Here is an 18,903-nt window from a genome sequence, read left to right on the forward strand (position 1 = left end):
AACTAAAGCACTATGCAAGAAGAATGAAATACGGCTGATAAAGAAGATATACATTGCTAATTAAAACAATTTTATATTGAATAATATATTAATTAAGGAGATATCGATTTCTTAATATCAAGTAGGTATAAATATATCCAACCTCTGCAGAAGTACAAATAAAAATACAGAAAGTGGCCCTATGCTACGTGGAGGGTGAGATATTATGGGCATTGATTGTCTCATTATTCGGTTCACATTTTTGTCCTGCTCCCAATAAAGCTCCGTCTCCATTACTGATCTCATGTCACCGGACACCCGCAAAATTGTCTAACTCGTGCAGATGATGTTGGACTTTCCATGAAGGATTATTTTAAATCACTAGCTTTTGTGCTCTAGTTGCCACTATAAAATCTCCATCATACACCATGCTCTTTCATGTGCTTCTTCTTTGGTTCCGTGCCAAGAGGTACTCCATCTTCGTCCACTTCCTACCCTTGTTGCATGTTCCGTTGAGATTTGGGATGATCTTTTCTTGGTTTTCCATTCTCAAGATAAGCTTATATGTGGTAACTGGGATCTTGTGGATGTTATGATTGGATTACTTCTTGTGGATGTTGGAATGATTCTTCTATGTTTGTCACATCATCGAGGCTTTGCATCTATATAGTAGTAACTTGACACCTCTCATATGATGCCCGCAGGTGGTCGAAGGCTCCCTACTGAAGTTCCTTGTTGTCCATCAAACAAGGCCTCAAGATGTTCATCATAGAAGACAAAGGGGATGCCATAGCTATCATGTGTGCCTCCCTCCTTTTCTTGGGCACATGGCCAGCCGTGCTCACCCTGCTGGAGCGTCGGGGCCGCCTGCCTCAGCACACATACCTCGACTACTCGATAACAAACCTCTTTGCTGCCGTTTTCATCGCGCTTACCTTCGGCCAGCTTGGTGAGGCCAAGCATAACATGCCCAATTTCTTCACTCAGCTTAGTCAGGTTAGCAATCTTGGCAGTGTCATATGCAAGAAACTGTCAACAGAAAGATCGATTTTTTGGCCGATCTTTGGTTTGCTGACTCTGAATGAATTTTGTGATAAAGGACAACTGGCCTTCAGTGTTGTTTGCAATGGCAGGGGGTGTTGTACTCAGTATCGGGAACCTTTCTACACAGTATGCTTTGGCATATGTGGGTCTTTCACTAACTGAGGTTATCAGCTCAAGCATGGTTGTCGTTATTGGTAAGTTAGTATCCTCTGATACTGAAGTTCATTTAACATTCTTATTCTTTTCCTGGGCAAGCTTCTGATGATACATGTGAGGGACATCTCATTATCGAACACAGTATGACCTATTATTTTATAAATAATTACATGAGGGACTCTATTTATTAGGTTACCACAAGTTGGATTAAGTCAGTCTTTTCTTCGATAACTCTAGTTATCTCATTATATGACAACTCATTTCGCTTCAGAAATTTGGTCTGTTAAATAGTCAGATATATACCAGAGCAATATTGTCAAGATTTGAACAGTTCAATTATTATTGTTCCTTCATTTCAGTAAGAGCTTTCAAGATATAGGTTCTACGGAGTAATATTTATCATCCGGTGTCCTGATTGTAGAATTAGACACATTATTACCTGCCCATTCTATTACTGGATATTTATTACTCAAGATGCATGTTGTATTTTCAGGCACAACGGTGAATTACTTCCTAGACAAGCGCATTAACAGGGCAGGGATTCTTTTCACTGGAGTGGCATGCTTCCTTGCTGCGGTCATCCTTGGCTCTTCTGTCCATGCTTCCAATGCACTTGATAATGAACAGAAACTAAGTGGATCCACAAACAACTACAAACTTGGGTATATTATTCCCACTTTCTTGGCCATATTTTTTCCAGGATGAGTAACCAAATCACCTTACCCACTTTGTAACTTCCCTCTGTTAAATGTTTAGATATGAGTCTTCATAAACTATTTTATGTTTTATATTTGCTGCTCAGATCATTATGATGCGTGATTTTACAGGAAAACTGGAGGCACAGAGACAAGGAAACAAGTTAAAGGCAAAGGTAGCATATATGGTGCACGATTATATAACTACTGGCACTGTTGATGTACTATAGTTGCAGATTCTAATTCTTAACAGTGCCTATTTCAGATGCTCCTAGGGACTTGGAGGATGGAGCTTCTGCTGACTATGCCACAAAAGCTGAAGCAGGAACTGCAGACTACCTAATTGAGCTCGAAGAGCGGCGTTCAATTAAGGTATTATGCATGTAATTCTATCATATAATCATAATTGTAAGAGCATATCTAGCAGATCCACATATCGGCCCCCATATAGCAATTTGGGTTGATATGGGGTTTTATGCTGTTTTTTTGGACAGGCTGACACCGTATCTGTGGTCTGGCCTAGATATATTTTCCAGGCTGCAACCCAAAACCGCTCTCGTCCGCTATATATCCTAGTTGGCGCAGCGGATGCATGTCTTCGCCGCTTACACTCCCGTTAACGAGAAATCCGCCCCCACCACTCCACTCTCCGGCGAGCAATTGCGTTCGTCCCACGCCCACAAGAGCCATGGTGTCCGACGGAGGTCTAGGAGGCCACGGCGGAGGGAGGGTGGGCGGCGCCGGATCCCATTCGGCCCCCGCCAGCAAGCTGAACGCCGCCTGCATCCGCGGTTCGTACCGGTACCTCCACCACGACCTGAAGCCGCCGCGCGAAAGTCGCTGTTATACCGTGACCTGCAGACGTCGAGGTCCCGAGATCCGCCGCCGCGCCGCTCGAGCTTTAGCGAGGCGTCAAGCTCAAGCGCCTCGCCCCGGAGCCGCGGTTCGACCCGGGCGACTATGCGGAGGATGACGACATCCCCACCCTCGCCGCCAAGCTTGAGCTTGCCGCCCCCGCGCTGATGGCTGGTGACTTCATTCCCGACTCGGCCCTAGGCACGGTGAGGAAGCTGGTGGAGGAGCAGAGCCGCCGCGACGCCAAGAAGAAGGGGGGATGGCTCCATGAGTAGGCGCGCCTGCTACATCGAGATCGATGACAGTGACCGAGCTCGAGCCAGCTCCGCCGCTGCGGCACAAGGGAAAAGTGTGAGAGTGCAGGTGCGCAGAGCGCACCCTCACACTTTTTCACTTTCTCTTTTTTATATCTCTCAAAATATTGCATATTTTGATTTTTTTGCAAGTCACTAAAAAGTAACAAATGGAATAGGACAAAAATAGTTCGGAAATCTTTTGTGCAATTTCAAATTTAGAATAATTTAAAATTCAAAAAAAAATCTTGAAATATATATATACATAATAAAATAAAAAATACAAAATATTTTTCCTAAGTGATCTGCAATTTTTTTTATTCAAACAATGTGTGGTGTGAGAGATACAAAAATGAGAAATTGTTTGAGAAGGGAACAAAAAGAATTTGCACGAATCTTGATGTAGTTTACACGGTATGGATACGGGTGCTCACCAAGCACCTGCTCCAAAAGTCCACTCTCGCGGCACAAAGCTCCCCGGTGAGCTATATTCTGGTAGTCTCAGCGGCCGCGGCGGCGCCATTAACGTAGAAAGCGGAGCACTAGGCTCCTCTGTTTCATCCCATGTCTATCAAAATGTAGCGAACAAAATATGGCGTAAATGTTTGTTTTAAATTATGCAGTTTGATTTGCTGCTTCTGATCTGCGCGTTCCTTTTTTCAATCCGGATATATGCTTTGTGGGGGGCCTGGATAGATGCTTTTGGGGTTTGGGGATCTGCTAGAGATGCTCTAAAGCAATTCAGATATATTCGAATTTATTATGAAGCATTCTGAAGCAACACCACCGAACTGATCTGGTAAAACTTCTTGCTTTTCCAGGTATTTGGATCAAGTACCTACATAGGGCTTGGGATAGTTTTCTTTTCTGGCATCTGCTTCTCTCTTTTCTCCCCGGCGTTCAACCTAGCCACCAACGACCAGTGGCACACCTTGAAAGACGGTGTCCCACATCTGGTAGTTTACACCGCCTTCTTCTACTTCTCGATTTCGTGCTTCATCATAGGTATCGGGTTGAACATCTTGTTCCTATACCGACCAATGGCCGGTGTGCCAAAGTCTTCCTTCAAGGCCTATCTGAATGACTGGGAAGGCAGGCAATGGGCTCTTCTTGCCGGTTTCCTTTGCGGTTTCGGCAATGGCTTCCAGTTTATGGGTGGTCAGGCTGCTGGTTATGCCGCTGCTGATGCTGTTCAGGTTTGTCTAATCAATGTCAAGTCTGATGCTGTTCCTCCACCCACATGTTTGCAATATATGATTCAATATGTTGAAGCAATATAGAGTTTTTTGAGCATATGTTGTGGCCAATTGGCCACACAAGTATAATATTTTACTTTTAAGATGGTAGCAACAGAGAAAATAAGAAACTTTTCTGCACCTATCTATATGATTCTAACTGCTTCAGCATTGCTGTTCATCAGGCATTGCCACTCGTGAGCACATTCTGGGGCATCCTGCTATTCGGGGAGTACCGAAAATCATCGAAGAAAACGTACACCCTGCTCGCCTTCATGCTGGTTATGTTCATTGCCGCTGTAGCAACGCTCATGGCTTCATCAGGTCACAGGAGCACAAAGTGATTTGCTGCCCCATCCTTTCATCTTATCTTCTAGTTTGTAACTCTTTCTGTCATAACTCATAAGATCATTACCAAATCATAATGTTTGATGCCATGTGAAGTTCAACTTCGAATTCCAATGTTCAAACTGATGCATGGCCCAATAAGTTGGTTGGTTTGGTTCCGTACGTGACTACAAAATAAGCATCTTGGTTCTGCACAATTGGCATTCTACTCACGCACAGAATACAGCGAATAGAGTAGTACCATGTTTGTAAACCAAACAGATAACAGTAACACAACTTTACAGAGTATTTCAAGGCAAAATCGCATGCATGGACGAGCATTCCTTACAAGAATGGCATATGTCCATGTTATTATTGCTCTTTTCACTGTGTTAATGTGAGCTGATTATTGGGAGTTGTAAGCCCTGGAGAGGGCTTGGAAACCCTTGCAATGCAAGTGATAGAGAGCTTTTTGCGGCGGCTACAAAGGTTACCATTGGCAACGGTGACAAGGCCCTCTTTTGGGATTCTTCTTGGCTCGACGGGCGACGGCCAAAAGATATCGCACCTCTCATATACAACATATCCAAAAATAAGAGCTCCACCGTCCGAAAGGCCCTACAAGACAACTTTTAGACCTCCCAAATCAACTTGCAAAATGGTCTCACCATTGAGCATATCACCCAATTCGCCGACCTTTGGGAAAAGATCTCAACCATCAACTTCAATGATGACCAACATGATACAATCACTTGGAAGCTAACTACTCATGGGTGCTACTCCTCGATCTCGGCTTACAATATGCAATTTGAGGGCCTCACAAATTCCACCATGCCGGCCATGGTTTGGAAACCTTGGGCTACCCCCAAATGCAAGATCTTCACTTGGCTTGTGCTTCAAAATAGAGTGTGGACGGCGGATAGACTTGAACGCCGGGGGTGGCAAAATTGTGGAAATCGCAAGCTTTGCAACCAAGTCCAAGAATCCGCGGCTCACCTTCTCTTCATGTGCCGCTTCACTAGAAGAGTTTGGTTAAACATCAAGGAGTGGCTTGGCCTCATCGATGTCCACCCGGAGAGGTGGCACGAGGCTCCAACCGTTCATGAGTGGTGGAGGTGCTTTGTGCAAAAGGATGGGCAATCCAAGAAGGCGATGTCTTCGCTCGCCATGCTCGTGTCTTGGAAGATATGGAAAGAGATAAATGCGCGTGTCTTCCGGAACCATCACTCCACTGTGGACATGGTGACCACAAGGATAAAAACCAAAACGACACTTTGGGGCTATGCCGGGGCGAAAACGTTGGGTAATGTAACGCCGCGAGAGTAATGCTTTTATTTTGGGTCTTGGCATCGGCCTTGATCATGCTTGGTCTGTAACACTTTTAAAAACTTCTTCTCTATCAATGAAATGGCAAATCTTTTGCCTCCTTTCAAAAAAAAATTATTAGGAGTTGTTCAGCTCCAATTCGAACATAAAAACCAGCAGCTGGCAAAGCATCTCATTTCCATCCACAGAACATCACAGCTATAATCATATCGAACCAGCGACACTAAATCCATTATATCCATGTTATTCAATAGCTGTATCATGTATGGATTCAAACGTGCCACAGATGCTAATTACCAAAACCACCACAAGAGTAATTCTTTTCTTCCTCTCCCTATCTGATCTGATTACTTCCTAATTAACCAAAACCTGCCTAAGCTCGAAAAGAAAAAGAAAAACCTCTCGATCTCCTAATCCTATGACCTTCTTCATACGATCCTGGGCCTTTGGACGAGCAGAGGACTCCGCACCTGGTGGTTGCCGGTCCCGTCGGACCAAACAAGAGCACCGAACGCGTACCCGCCGGCGCCCTCCGGCCTGGGCACGACGGGGACCTTCTCCGCGAAGGTCACGTGGAACTCCTTCTCCTCGCCCACTGCCCCGAACGCCAGCGTCGGCGGCGTCACCGTCACCTGCACCCCCACGGGCTCCACGACGGCGGCCGTGTATGTGGTTTGCTGCGCCGGGCCGACGTTCGTGACCCTGCGGCGCACCGTCCTCGGCTCGGCGAGGGCCGGGATGGTGAAGGTCGGGTAGTTGAGGTCCTGCACGGCGACGGGGGACGCCGGGCACTGGTAGGGCACCCCGTTGAAGAGTTCCATGGCTGTGGCGTTGTACCCGAGCGTGCAAAGGAAGCCGAGGTAGTCGGCGGTGGAGGCGTCGTAGACGAGGCCCGGGTCGAGCGCGCGGGCCGGGAAGACGTGGCCGGAGCCGTAGGCGAAGGGCGTGGCCTTCTCCAGGAACGGGTCCAGGATCGGCCGCTTCTCCATGTCCAGGTCGGTCGCGGTGGTCATGATGGCCGACTTGATGGCGGCGGGGCTCCAGTCGGGGTGGACGGTCCTGACGAGGCCGGCGATGCCGGCCACGTGCGGCGTCGACATGGACGTGCCGGATATGGCGTTGAAGGCGACGCGGCGCGGGTCCCAGGGGCGGTCTGACGGCGCCGCCTGGCCGCTCCACGCGGCGATGATGCTCACCCCCGGCGCCGTCACGTCTGGCTGCATGCATGCATCACCACAAAATCATTTACAATGGAGCAAGTAGATGATCTGAGAGAAAAAAAAATAGAAATGTAGGAGAACAGATTGTGCTCAGTTATGCAAATTAAGAGAACCTTCAGGATCTGCCGGTTGAGGATGTTGGGCCCCTGAGACGAGAAATCGGCCATGATAGGCGCCGGCGTCATGCCGACCACCGTCCTCGCCTTGGTGATGAAGCCAGACGGCGTCCTTCACACGGACACAAATTGATTGATACACTCAGGAATTGCAAGTCGTGAAAAGTTGTTAAATTTGAGGTTCTGTATGTCTCATTGGATAGTACGTTGCAGGAGGATCGGCTAGCTTACGGGGTGGATTTGATGTAGGCCAAGAGCGCGAGCCCGTCGGTGTAGCTGATGTGCAGGGCCGGGAGGATGTGCGCGTCGGCGGTGACGGTGCTCCCGCTGTCCTCGTCGTTAACGAGGACCATCCCGACGCCGCCGGCTCGCCGGACGACCTCGCCCTTCTCTATCCTGCGGTTGGCTCCTTTGACACACACGACGATTTTCCCCCTCACCTTGGCCGCGTCCAGGGTTTCCAGCTTGCACAGCCGACTGCATATATGGCATCCACAAGTAGTAAGTGCAAGCTAGCAAGGCAAGATTATTATTGTGATCGAAGTTCAGCGTGCGTGCGTGCGTGCATACGCGTCATCGACCGTGCTGTTGGGAGCGACGGCGTCGGTGGCGACGATCATGGGGTAGAACATCTTCCCTCGCAGCGACGTCTCCGACAGGCTCTGCCCTCCGACCCTAGTTTTGTTGAAGACGAGGTAGGCCGTGAAGCCCCTGTCGGTGGTGCTTGCGGCGACGGTGACGACCCACGGCGCGAGGTTGTTGACGGTGCCGAAGTCCGGCCCGTTGTTGCCGGCGGAGCACACCACGGTGATGCCGGCCTTGACGGCGTGGAGCGACCCGATGGCCACGGCATCCTCGAGGAAATCCCTGGGGTCGCCGCCCAGGGACGCCGTGATGATGTGCACGCCGTCGGCGATGGCGGCCTCGAAGGCGGCCAGGATGTCGGCGTCGAAGCACTGGGTGTCGTTCACTTCCGGGGTGAAGCAGACGCGGTACGCCGCCACGCGCGCGAGCGGGGAGCCGCCCCTGGCCGTGCCGTTGCCGTAGCCGAAGGCGTTGGCGCCGCGCACGGAGGAGCCGCCCGCCGTGGCCAGCGTGTGCGACCCGTGGCCGTCGTCGTCTCGCGGCGTGTTCTGCCTGTCGCCGAGGGGCGCGCCGGCCGCCGACGCGTACCCCTTGTTGAAGTAGCGCGCCCCGATGAGCTTGCTGCACGCGCGCACGAAATCAATCAGCAAACGACGAACACGTACTGCTGAAATAGTCAAGGGTACATATATACCTGTTGCATTGGAACTGGGGGTCGTGCTCGTTCTGGCAGATCCCCTTCCAGGTGTCCGGAATCGCTCCCATCTCGCCGTCGTTGAAGCTGAGCGACTCCGGCCACACGCCCGAGTCGAGGTTTCCGATGATGACGTCCTCGCCGTACCTGGCCACCTCCCACGCCGACCACTTCGGGACCTCGCCGGCTCTCTCGAGACCAAGGAACTCCCAGGACCTCGTCGTCTGCATCGTGAGGCCTCTGTTAGGGAACACCGAGACCACGTCGGGGCGCTCTGCAACACGCACGCACATCCAGAACATGAGAATGTTAGGCGCTTCAATACGTGCAAGGATCTAGATAAGTAAAAAAAGGCTCGTGTACGTCGGCTCACCGGCGATGGCTGCGGCGACGCCGGGATCGAGGTTGGCGGCGAAGCCGTTGATGTTCTTGGTGTAGGAGTAGAAGATGGCGTTGCGCGCCATCTCACGGCTGCACGAACCGATCGATCGATCAACCACGTACGGCACATTCATATCAGAAGTAACTAAGTATGAATACACTTACTCTCCTAAGACGGAGCCAAGGATGTCGTAGTGCGACTCGGTGACCGCCTCTGTCGACACGCCGAGGCCATGGGAGCGGCCGCCGAGGTACACGATGTACCCCGACGACGACGACTGCTGCGTCCCGGAGGCGAGCGCGCGCGGAGCGCCCTGCAGCAGCGAGCAGAGGAAGAAGGAAGCTGCTAGTGTGAGGAGGATCCGGCGCGTGGACTCAGCCGCCGCCGCCGTGCCGGTCTCCATGCCCAGGTGCACGTACGGGAGGAACGATCGGTGAGTGTGGCAGGAAGCTGGCTATAAAGGAGGAGTGGAGGCGGTGTGAGTGAGGCAGGAGGACCGTGTCTTACTTGCAGCTCGTAATTCGCGTCGGCAGTTTCGCTAGATCTGCTCGATGGAAATCGGTTACAGAGGTAACTGCCGCCATTCGTGTGCATGAAAGCACTGCAACCGATCCAGATGGACTATGGACTGCAAATAGAAGGTCGTATCTAATGGCCCAAATTAAGTGAAGTATTTTGCGATTACAAGAGTGACAACTTTTTACAGAAAAGGAGGCACACATTTTCTTTTCGAAATAATATATTACTGCCAAATACATCAAAGTCCCTTTTCCATAGTACTTAGGCAGTAACTGCCAGATACATCCCGGCTTTGCAACAGCATAATGTTTAGAGCCAAATATAAACATCAAAAAAGAAGAGGAAGAAAACAAAGACTAAGAAGATGCGGATCCACTATCACGTCTTTTTGGGTTCACAAGGATCGAGATCAAATGAATACTTATGGTAAAAATGATAGGAGAATTTTTAATTATTCAACATCGTGTCCAATGATGACCAACGGCCATTGAAATTTGTTCTATCCTTCTATTTTTATAAAGAGAATTCAGATTCCAAAGCTTACATGCCATAAACAGAAAAATGGGACCTACATCGAATATGCAATGCCTAAACTATTTACATGAGGGGAAGTACATCGGGCGCTAAGGCCTAGACGCTAGGGTCGATTTCGTGGGAGATCCACAGTTACGGATTCTATTCCTAGCATCCATGCGCCATCGACACCAGATGTAGCGGCGGCTGCTTAGTTTATTTTTTTTAGAGTAAAATGCATTGGTAATACTAGAACTTGGAGAGTCAAATCGATACGGTCACCGACCTTAGGAATACAACGCGTACAATCACTAAATACGGCGCACGTCCCATCACAGTCATTGTGGGGCGTACAATGTGGGTATTCGGAGGTATCTCGTGATGTGGACTTCTTTGGTCCCGAATGTCTGAGAACCGGAGCGGGGCGGGCATGTTCTTTTTTTGCAAAACCACCCTCGCCCACCCGTTGAATTGTGTCTGAACCAATCCACTCACAACGAGCTTCAATGTGCCATCGGGGGACATGCCTGTAGAACGGTTGAAGAACAATGAGCATACGAAGCTGCGCAACATGTACCGTGAGGGTGAAAGGGCTCCGATTGCTTATTTGGAGAGACATTTGCGTGACTGTGCTGATGATGATGTTGTGAACTTGTGGTGATCAAGAGGTCCTTTGCTCTTCTAGCTTTTGCAACAGTTCTATTCTTAGGGATGAACAACATGGTGCCATTGGATTACTTGGGTAGCATGTTGGATATGGATACAATTCATGAATATGCTTGGGATAAAGCTATCTTGGCATTTTGCATGGATCAAGTTGTTGAGTTCCAAGAGAAGAGGAGGTTGCCGAAGGAGTTTATGAAGTAGAATCCAACTGAACCATGTGAAGCAATTCTCCATTGGACCTTGTTTTATTGCTCTTGTCGTAAGTTTCATGCCTATCTGTCCTTTTTTTCTTGATTACATGCTACTGTCTAAGTTTTGTGGCATATTTTTGATTGTTTTGTCCTCTTCGGATTGTCTATATTGATCATCTTGACTTCCCTGTTGAGCAATTGCATGGTCATGTGTTTGACTACTCAGTCCCGAGGGCTCTCCATGTTTGTAATGATGATTTTGAGCTAGCAATGCCTACTGATAGAAACAAGAAGACGTTGGATATATGAGTGTTTGGGAAACAACCTGTAAGATGGAGTTTTCTTTACATTGCATTGTTTTCTTATATATGTTGTTGCCCATACTAGTTTTGTCTCCATTTCCCAACTTGTTGCACTGGAATTAATAATATGGTACTTACATATATGATGGTTGATACATCTTCTAATTATTATTGTTGCATATGACAGTTGGGATGCCATTTTATTATGATCTTGTTTTTGCTGCATCACCTATATATATATATATATATATATTGTATTTCCTACGTGGGCATTATTATTCTTATTTGCACCATTGAAACTTATGATTGTTTATTTATCTATGCATGTACCAATAGAGTTTAATGCATTTTATGATAAGCATAAGAATTTGTTCAAACGTGAATTCAGCGCTGCTTAGTCTTCATTTGGGCTAGTGGTGCAAGGTATTCAGTGTAATCGGATGGCTCTCCTTTTGAAGGATGTGAGTGATGCTGCAAGATGCCTCTTTACAAGAAGGGACTAGTAAATCTAATGGTATCCATTTTGATGTGCCAAACTTGGATCCAGAAGCATGTTTCCATGGCAGTGTGTCCATGGGCACTGTTGGATCCAGTTCTACCGGTGCAACAATCATCGAAGATACTAGTGTTGGAATTGCTGGAGGTTTTGGCACAGTTATTGGTGATGCAGTTGTTAGTAATGTCCCTGTTCAAACCCCAAAGATAGCTCTGTACCACCCCATGCTCCAAGCCCAACCCCTGTTGCAGCACGCCATCCTCCAAGCCCAAGCCCCGTAGAAGCTGATGCTCATCTAATGGATTTGTCCAACAAAGGTGCTGAAGGATATGAGATTTCAATAGGGAAATGACTCCTACCTATTCAGTGCATTCCTTCCCTTCCCCTATTTTTCAAAGTGTTGCGTCGGCAACAACTTTATCCCCTACCCATTCAGCCGGTCATACAGATATGCTAAACCATCATCTTCTTGTGTATATTGTCATCCTAATTTATGCATTTGTTGAATTATTTTAGCTAACAACTTATATGGTTCTTTTTTGCTTCATGTTTTTTAGCTGCGGAGTTTCAGCAAGTGGATAAAACTTTTGATGAACTAACCAGTGGACCGAGCACGCACGAAAAGAGAAAAAGGCACAGAAGGGTGGCCATTGATTTTTATAGTGCTCCCAAGATGAAAAAGGTGAAGGTTAAAGCTGATGCTAATGCACTGTACATGAAGTATGTGTTGCATAAGCAGAAGACCAAGAAACCAAAGGAAGGCCCATGAATACATGTCATGTGAATCTTTGCATCATTAGTACCAACGAATTTTTGTATACAATTTAATTTTATGATTCAAAACTCTAGTGTTGGAAATGTTGAACATGCTTTCTTCCTGGTAGGTTATTCTATTCATGGCTAACTTTTATCGTTATCCAACTCCATTAAACATCCCATCATTATTAGTTAACTGTAAAATGGGTCTAGCTAGGAGGCTCCACAGCAATTTTGCGTCTGTAGCCGTCCAATCTCTGTTCTGAACGTCCCAGATCATTTATTCATGTCGCTTTGGCCGTTTTACCGTGCCACCCTCCATCTAGGCCTGCTCACCGTTAGAAGGGCTGCTACTCCGACAGTTGACCTGGGCGGCCTCTGATTAACTGGGCCAACCGGGGCTTCCGATGTACCCAGGTCGCACGTGTTTCACTGGGCCCTATTAGGGGAATGAGGACTTTGACAGCCCGTTATATTTGGTGGACTGTCGATAATGCTTCCTCCTATAGAACAGAAGACGATTCGCCTATGTGGATGCGACGAGAGGGACGCTTCGTCTCCAGGTCGCCACGAGATCTAGCTCCAGGATGGGGAGCTTCGCGCGTAACCGATCCACGTCATGATCTACGACAACGATATCTTGCTGATTCAGGCCCCCTCTTCTTCCCTCCCTTCCCGCCATGACAGCGACAACGCACGACGGCAGGCGCGATCTGGTCAGCTATGTGTACGCGACATCATGATTCAGATCGAGGTAAACATGTTATATACTATCGCATTGTCTAGCATCTGCTACACCTTTTATTTAATTTTCTTTACAAGATACAGTGACATGATCTTGCATAGTATTTGTTTTGTCTCAGTTGCGCTCAGTAATTCAGGTCTGGGTACGGGGTGCATGGATGAGACGCCAACGGACGCTGCTACGTACTCAAACCTTACCTGGGTGCCAACTAAGCTTGATTTAGAGGTTGAAAATGATTGATTACATCACATGTTTCTGTTGGTTCTGCTGTGGTGTGTCACGACAACCTAGAGATCTCTGAAGCATATTCAGATCATTGCGGCAAGAAGAATGAAGATCATTTTTTCAGAAGTTTCATTACTTGGTAATGAAAATTTATATTTCAAAATTGTATTCATAGTCTTTTGCTGATTTGATTGGAAAAATAGATGGCATAAGCTGCTTTTCTCATTTTGTAAGCAACCTACAAAGACGTACTAAACCCAACAACCCATCATCAGTATGCTGCTATTTTTGTCTTCCAATATCGTTCATGTTTGTGCAGTGAAAATGAAGACACAGTGACACACTCTGGAAAGGCATATCCTTGTGCGACTTTTCTATTCCAGAGGAGACGATCCATTCATATACTGGCTCCCCATGCTATGGTAATTTTCCCGTGCCCTTAACTCTTATTATTCCACATGTTGTACTCTACATAATATATAAGGGAACACAAACATTATGATAGATTATTTTTATATACACGATATTTTACAGTATGGTTATATTTATGCTTTCTAAATATTTATGCTTCCATAGGACCTCCTTGTTGGAAATACTGGTAGTTTTTGTGCAGGATTATTGGTGTAGCGATAACCTGGTACATAGTTCCAGAATGAAGCGAAAAAGTACAAAGGAAATGACTATGTCACTGAACCAAAAAAGTGAAATGCGGGTTCTTTACTTAAGATGAGATAGCAACATATATGCCTCATTATGTCTCTGAAATTTCAGAAAAGATTAAATAAAGAGGATATTCTGCTATTGCGCCATTTGTAGTGTGCCACTTTTCTGTATTTCATGGTATTGGCGTTTTCTAATCTTCGTTAGCTAATATATCATATTTCTTTGTGTGCAATACTTTCAATGCAGTGCACATTATTGTATCCGAACTAACGTTACCTTATATATGAATTGGAAACTCTGAAGCTTCATACAACAAGACCCTGAATTGGAATAAACTGTACATATTCTTGTCCGGTGACGTTCTATAGCAAAATATCATGCAATTTGTATATGTTAACAAAAGAATGGTGTGTATCCAAGGTATGTCAACTTTTGTGAGGAAATTCACAGTACTACCTAGAACAAAATAGCGGTGTGCTTACTTGATAATTTTCCTATATCTTGTTGTCTTCATATTTTAGTTTGTGGATATATGGATTCTATAACTTTGTTCCTCACAAAAATCTTTCAGTATAGCTGGTATATTCTCTCATTTATTTTGATACATCCTTTACTAGCATGTAAGCTTCCCAGCGAGGAATTTAGGCCGGTCAAACTTTGTGGCATTAATTTTGTGTTGATTTGTCTTCACATAAGGGGTTGTTATAGCTGACACATGTAACAAGTTAGACTACCCATATATGCATCGTGATATGGATTGTATTTTCTCCTTCCAAGGTCCAACAATCAATGGAAATTGCTGGAAGTGTATACATCTTCTTGACTGGTATTCCCTAATGCTATGATGTAAATGGTTAAGCTGAAATTGCCATTGTTCTGAAATATCAGTTCTGTACATCAGTTCCGCAAAAGCATGGCCATATTGTTGTGTTAGAAGCCTATCATCAATTTCGCCAAAGCATGGTTGTATTGTCCGTTGTGTTAGAATGCTCGATACTATTTTCAGAGGTCATGCACAATAAAGTTTTTGTTGCTCTATGCTTCATGGTACATATGTTAAGTTTTAATTGGAAATATATGTCACATTTGGAGTTTCACCATAATAGTTTCTCCTTTGAATTTCGTTGCCTGCCCTTATGTGTGCCTTTCTTTTGCCTTAGGAATCATCGTGTCAGTTTATAATTTATATTTATGTTCTATCTATATGCCAGTGTGGTGACCTTTGAAGTAGAACAAAATATTCTATGATTTACACCTAGCATAATTTGATGTCGAAGTTATGTCTAACCATTCAATTGCAGAGGAGTTATTTCTAGAAGCAGGTACTGCTGCACTTGTAGACTTTTCTGCCTGAGCCACTTTAGGAGGGCTTTTACTTCTTCTAAAAAAAAACTATTAGCTAGGCCTAGAGTTATTTTTAATAGATTTTCCCTTGTTTTTCTTTACTTCAGCGAATAAAAAACTTGTGTCGTAACTAATAAAGGTTCTCACTGATCTTTCCTTTTTTATCATTTACAGATAATATATTTTGTGCTGCTGAGAAATGAAAACAGGTTAATAGAAGTGAAGAATTCTTCTGAATTACTTTACAATGTCGGCCTTTTCATTCACATTTTTTTTGTTTGGATAGCCAATATAGATCATGTATGCATTGTCAGTAAGTAGTTACTATGTCGTAATTGTGGTCTTCATTCTTTGTATTTACTTTTCATGTTGAAATTGTGTTTGATTTCCCCTTTTCATGAAAATTCTCAAAACTGGTAAGTAAAAATAGGCCTCATTGTCTAAATGCATGCGCAATAATAAAAAAAACCATATGAATTTTAGCATATTTTATTATATTTGTAAATTCATATAAAAAAAATTATAAAATGGACGGGCACCGCAACGCGCGCCTTTATGGTCTAGTGTTTTAAGATTGGAGGTTTATTCACTACATACCAAAACTGGCAAGCTTCTCTAAGGCCTCGTGGAGACTTGTGTAATGAAGTCATGGATTTGTACATTGATAATTTTAACATCTCACACAAAACATCTAGGAAATGCAAGAAGTACACCTTCTCCTGCATAATGACTGTAAGTTTTGTTTGCATTTCATCGTATTTATTAGTTTCTTACTAAATGTACCATGCTGTTACAATATTGCTACATGTTACTTTCATTTCCTTTTTCTCTTATCTTCATCATGTAGGATCTACTGTCCGTTAATCTAGCTTGAGAGATTCAATAGAGCCTATGATGATTTCAAAGCACACAAATCTTATTCTGTATGTATGTCTGACAAGGTATTAACTTGCCAATGCCTACGGATTGTAGACTAGGGTTTAGTTGGAAGTAGAGGGCAAGTAGATCTCGAAGGTTTCAGCCGAAAAGTACTCGACGATTATGAAACTAGGGTTTGTAAACAATGATTCGATGATTTCTGCGTCCCTCGACTCCCCCTTATATAAGAGGCGGAGCCGAGGGATTCGTGTCATACAAGTTACAGAGTCCGGGAAGGTTTCTAACTCATCCCGTAAGATTACAAATAACACTTTCTATTACAACTCTAGCTTTCCTTAATTATATCTTGGGCTTCCGAATCTTCTTATTCTTCGGGTAGTGGGCCTTCAGTAAACCACGGGTACTATCTTCGGCAGGCCCATTTGGGATGCCTATGTCAGTAGCCCCCGAGATTTTGCTTGAATCGCAGAGTTAAGGAAAATCTCCACTGTTTATTTTTATTCGACAACTTCAACCTTTCTATATTTCTTCTCATAAACTTCTATATTGTACAGGGATAATGGTAGTTGGGGCTAGTTCATCTGACGGATCAGGTACTAGTTAACTGCTCTAGTGGCAATCCGCAAAAACCTACTTCAAGATCACGTCCCTGGACATGATCTCGGGATACTGGTGTAAACTTCGACAGGTGCCGCTTTAGGTCTTACCATTCTGTCGAGTCCCAGTTAAATTTATCGGGTACCTAACGCGTCCGTTAGGATTTTTCTTCGTATCTGTTGATACGGATAAAAGTAGCAGAGCGCAGTCTTCGGCGATGCCACGCCCAATGAGAAACGGATCTGGGGTCTTACCTTCGCAAATTTGCGGCATTCAGAAATTGATCGCAACTTTGGCGTTCTGAGAATATATTGTCGAGTGCTTTTTCGGCTGTTGGAATGGCACATTTTATCGAGTCAAAGATGACTTATATTGCTCTCCCGATAGGAGTATATGCAGAGTTATTTATAACTCGAAATATACTCTTTTGCTCTGCTATCTTTCTTTTATCTCTTTCATTCTTTTCTCTTTTTTTTTTATGATTTCATCGGGCACGCGAGCAGCGTTCCCGATGGGAGTAGCCCCCGAGGCTGCAGCCAAGGACTTGTACTTGGTTGTAGGCTCCACGCCTTATGCCGCTATATTTTCTTTTTATCTCCCGACGTTTTATAATTTCTCGGGTGCGCGAAGAGCGCTCCCGATGGGAGTAGCCCCCGAGGCTATGAACAAATATTTGTATTTGATCATAGGCTCACGCCATTTCTATTTTGCCTTTCTGGATCTTTTTCTTTTTTCCAAAGTAGCCCCCGAGCATTTGATCAAAAACTTGTATTTGATCAAAGGCTCACCATTATTTTTCCATGTCGCCTTTTACGAAGCTGTTGAGTCGAATTTTTTCTTCTGCCAAGGTGACGTTATTGCTGACAATAGCCACGATTGCTAGTCAAAAATTGCGAGAAGTCTTCTCCCGCTGCCTTGCGGGTCCAATTGATCCACTATCTTGACACGTCGTGCAAGTGGGGGACACACGTCCTCCGCTTTTTCTGGCGCACGCACCGTAACTCCCCCAATGTTAAAATACTTTTTTACCCTTGCTTCCACGTGGCTATCATCTGCCGCACACTTTTCCCATCCAATGGTCCGCCGCTTCGCCGCACCTCTATATAAACACTCCTTCTTCCTCCTCGAGCACTTCCGCTCGCGCCGTTCCCCTGCTCTCATCTGCGAAATTTCCTCCTGCAAGCCACAGCCTCCTAAGCTCCTCATCTCCAGGCTGGGAAACCCTGCGCCATTGTTGATGCCACCACGGCGGCTGACCAGGCACAGTACACCGGAATCCTCCATGGCCGCCGTGGATCTAGGAACGGCGGAGTGGGAAAGGTCGAAAATTTCCACCCAGGACATCAACATGCTGAAGAAACTGGGGATCAGCAAGAAGCCCAAAGCGCTGTGCTTCCCCAGTGAAGAGAGCTACCCAACCCCTCCAATGGGGTACCGGGTAGGTTATGATGGCATGTCACTCCAGAAATTATCTTTTTTATCGTTTACCTGCTCGAGACGAGCAGAAACTAAGCTTGGGGATGCTGATACGTCTCCGACGTATCGATAATTTCTTATGTTCCATGCCACATTATTGATGATATCTACATGTTTTGTGCATACTTTATGTCATATTTATGCATTTTCTGGAACTAACCTATTGACGAGATCTTTGAAGAGCCGATTCTTTGTTCTGCTGTTTTTGGTTTCAGAAATCCTAGTAAGGAAATATTCTCGGAATTGGACGAAATCAACTCCCAGGGGCCTATTTTCACACGAAGCTTCCAGAAGACCGAAGAGTCAATGAAGTGGGGCCACGAGGTGGCCAGATGATAGGGCGGCGCGGCCCAGCCCTTGGCCGCGCCGACCTATCATGTGGGCCCCTCGTGACGCCCCTTGACCTGCCCTTCCGCCTACAAATAGCCTTCGTCACGAAACCCCCAGTACCGAGAGCCACGATACGGAAAACCTTCCAGAGACGCCGCCGCCGCCAATCCCATCTCGGGGGATTCAGGAGATCGCCTCCGGCACCCTGCCGGAGAGGGGATTCATCTCCCGGAGGACTCTACACCGCCATGGTCGCCTCCGGAGTGATGAGTGAGTAGTCTACCCCTGGACTAT

At 45.8% G+C, this 18,903-nt stretch overlaps 2 protein-coding genes across 3 annotated transcripts; one reads left to right on the forward strand and one right to left on the reverse strand.

Annotated features, from left to right (window-relative positions):
* The first annotated feature begins 303 nt into the window (after window positions 1–303).
* LOC127313046 (ureide permease 1) lies at window positions 304–4,763 on the forward strand. 2 transcript variants are annotated; one of them, XM_051343577.1, is made up of 8 exons: window positions 304–448; window positions 684–975; window positions 1,079–1,217; window positions 1,673–1,841; window positions 2,007–2,050; window positions 2,128–2,246; window positions 3,844–4,218; window positions 4,443–4,763. In XM_051343577.1, the coding sequence occupies exons 2-8, from the start codon at window positions 739–741 to the stop codon at window positions 4,599–4,601; spliced, it is 1,242 nt and encodes a 413-aa protein (XP_051199537.1). In that variant the 5' UTR covers window positions 304–448; window positions 684–738; the 3' UTR covers window positions 4,602–4,763. The 2 variants fall into 2 exon arrangements, with proteins under 2 accessions (XP_051199537.1, XP_051199538.1); XM_051343578.1 differs by having other exon boundaries at window positions 2,140–2,246.
* Window positions 4,764–6,134: 1,371 nt separating this feature from the next.
* On the reverse strand, window positions 6,135–9,364 carry LOC127313045 (subtilisin-like protease SBT5.3). The gene is made up of 7 exons (XM_051343576.2): window positions 9,072–9,364; window positions 8,899–8,996; window positions 8,526–8,799; window positions 7,817–8,452; window positions 7,478–7,723; window positions 7,244–7,358; window positions 6,135–7,127 (listed from the first exon to the last, which is right to left on the reverse strand). Exons 1-7 carry the CDS (start codon window positions 9,308–9,310, stop codon window positions 6,339–6,341), a joined length of 2,397 nt encoding a protein of 798 aa, XP_051199536.1. The 5' UTR covers window positions 9,311–9,364; the 3' UTR covers window positions 6,135–6,338.
* Between the last annotated feature and the right edge of the window lie 9,539 nt (window positions 9,365–18,903).

This window comes from Lolium perenne, chromosome 7 (genome assembly GCF_019359855.2).
Source record: "Lolium perenne isolate Kyuss_39 chromosome 7, Kyuss_2.0, whole genome shotgun sequence".
Classification (NCBI taxonomy): domain Eukaryota; kingdom Viridiplantae; phylum Streptophyta; class Magnoliopsida; order Poales; family Poaceae; genus Lolium; species Lolium perenne.

Excerpts from the sequence above, each read along its gene's own strand:
- LOC127313046 (XM_051343577.1), top strand. The coding sequence starts at position 739 with ATGTTCATCATAGAAGACAAAGGGGATGCCATAGCTATCATGTGTGCC. Across the intron at positions 1,218-1,672 it reads AAGCATGGTTGTCGTTATTG|GCACAACGGTGAATTACTTC; the intron begins GTAAGTTAGTAT and ends TTGTATTTTCAG. Across the intron at positions 4,219-4,442 it reads CCGCTGCTGATGCTGTTCAG|GCATTGCCACTCGTGAGCAC; the intron begins GTTTGTCTAATC and ends GCTGTTCATCAG.
- LOC127313045 (XM_051343576.2), bottom strand. The coding sequence starts at position 9,310 with ATGGAGACCGGCACGGCGGCGGCGGCTGAGTCCACGCGCCGGATCCTC. Across the intron at positions 7,724-7,816 it reads AACAGCACGGTCGATGACGC|TCGGCTGTGCAAGCTGGAAA; the intron begins GTATGCACGCAC and ends CCATATATGCAG. Across the intron at positions 7,359-7,477 it reads GCCTACATCAAATCCACCCC|GACGCCGTCTGGCTTCATCA; the intron begins GTAAGCTAGCCG and ends GTCCGTGTGAAG.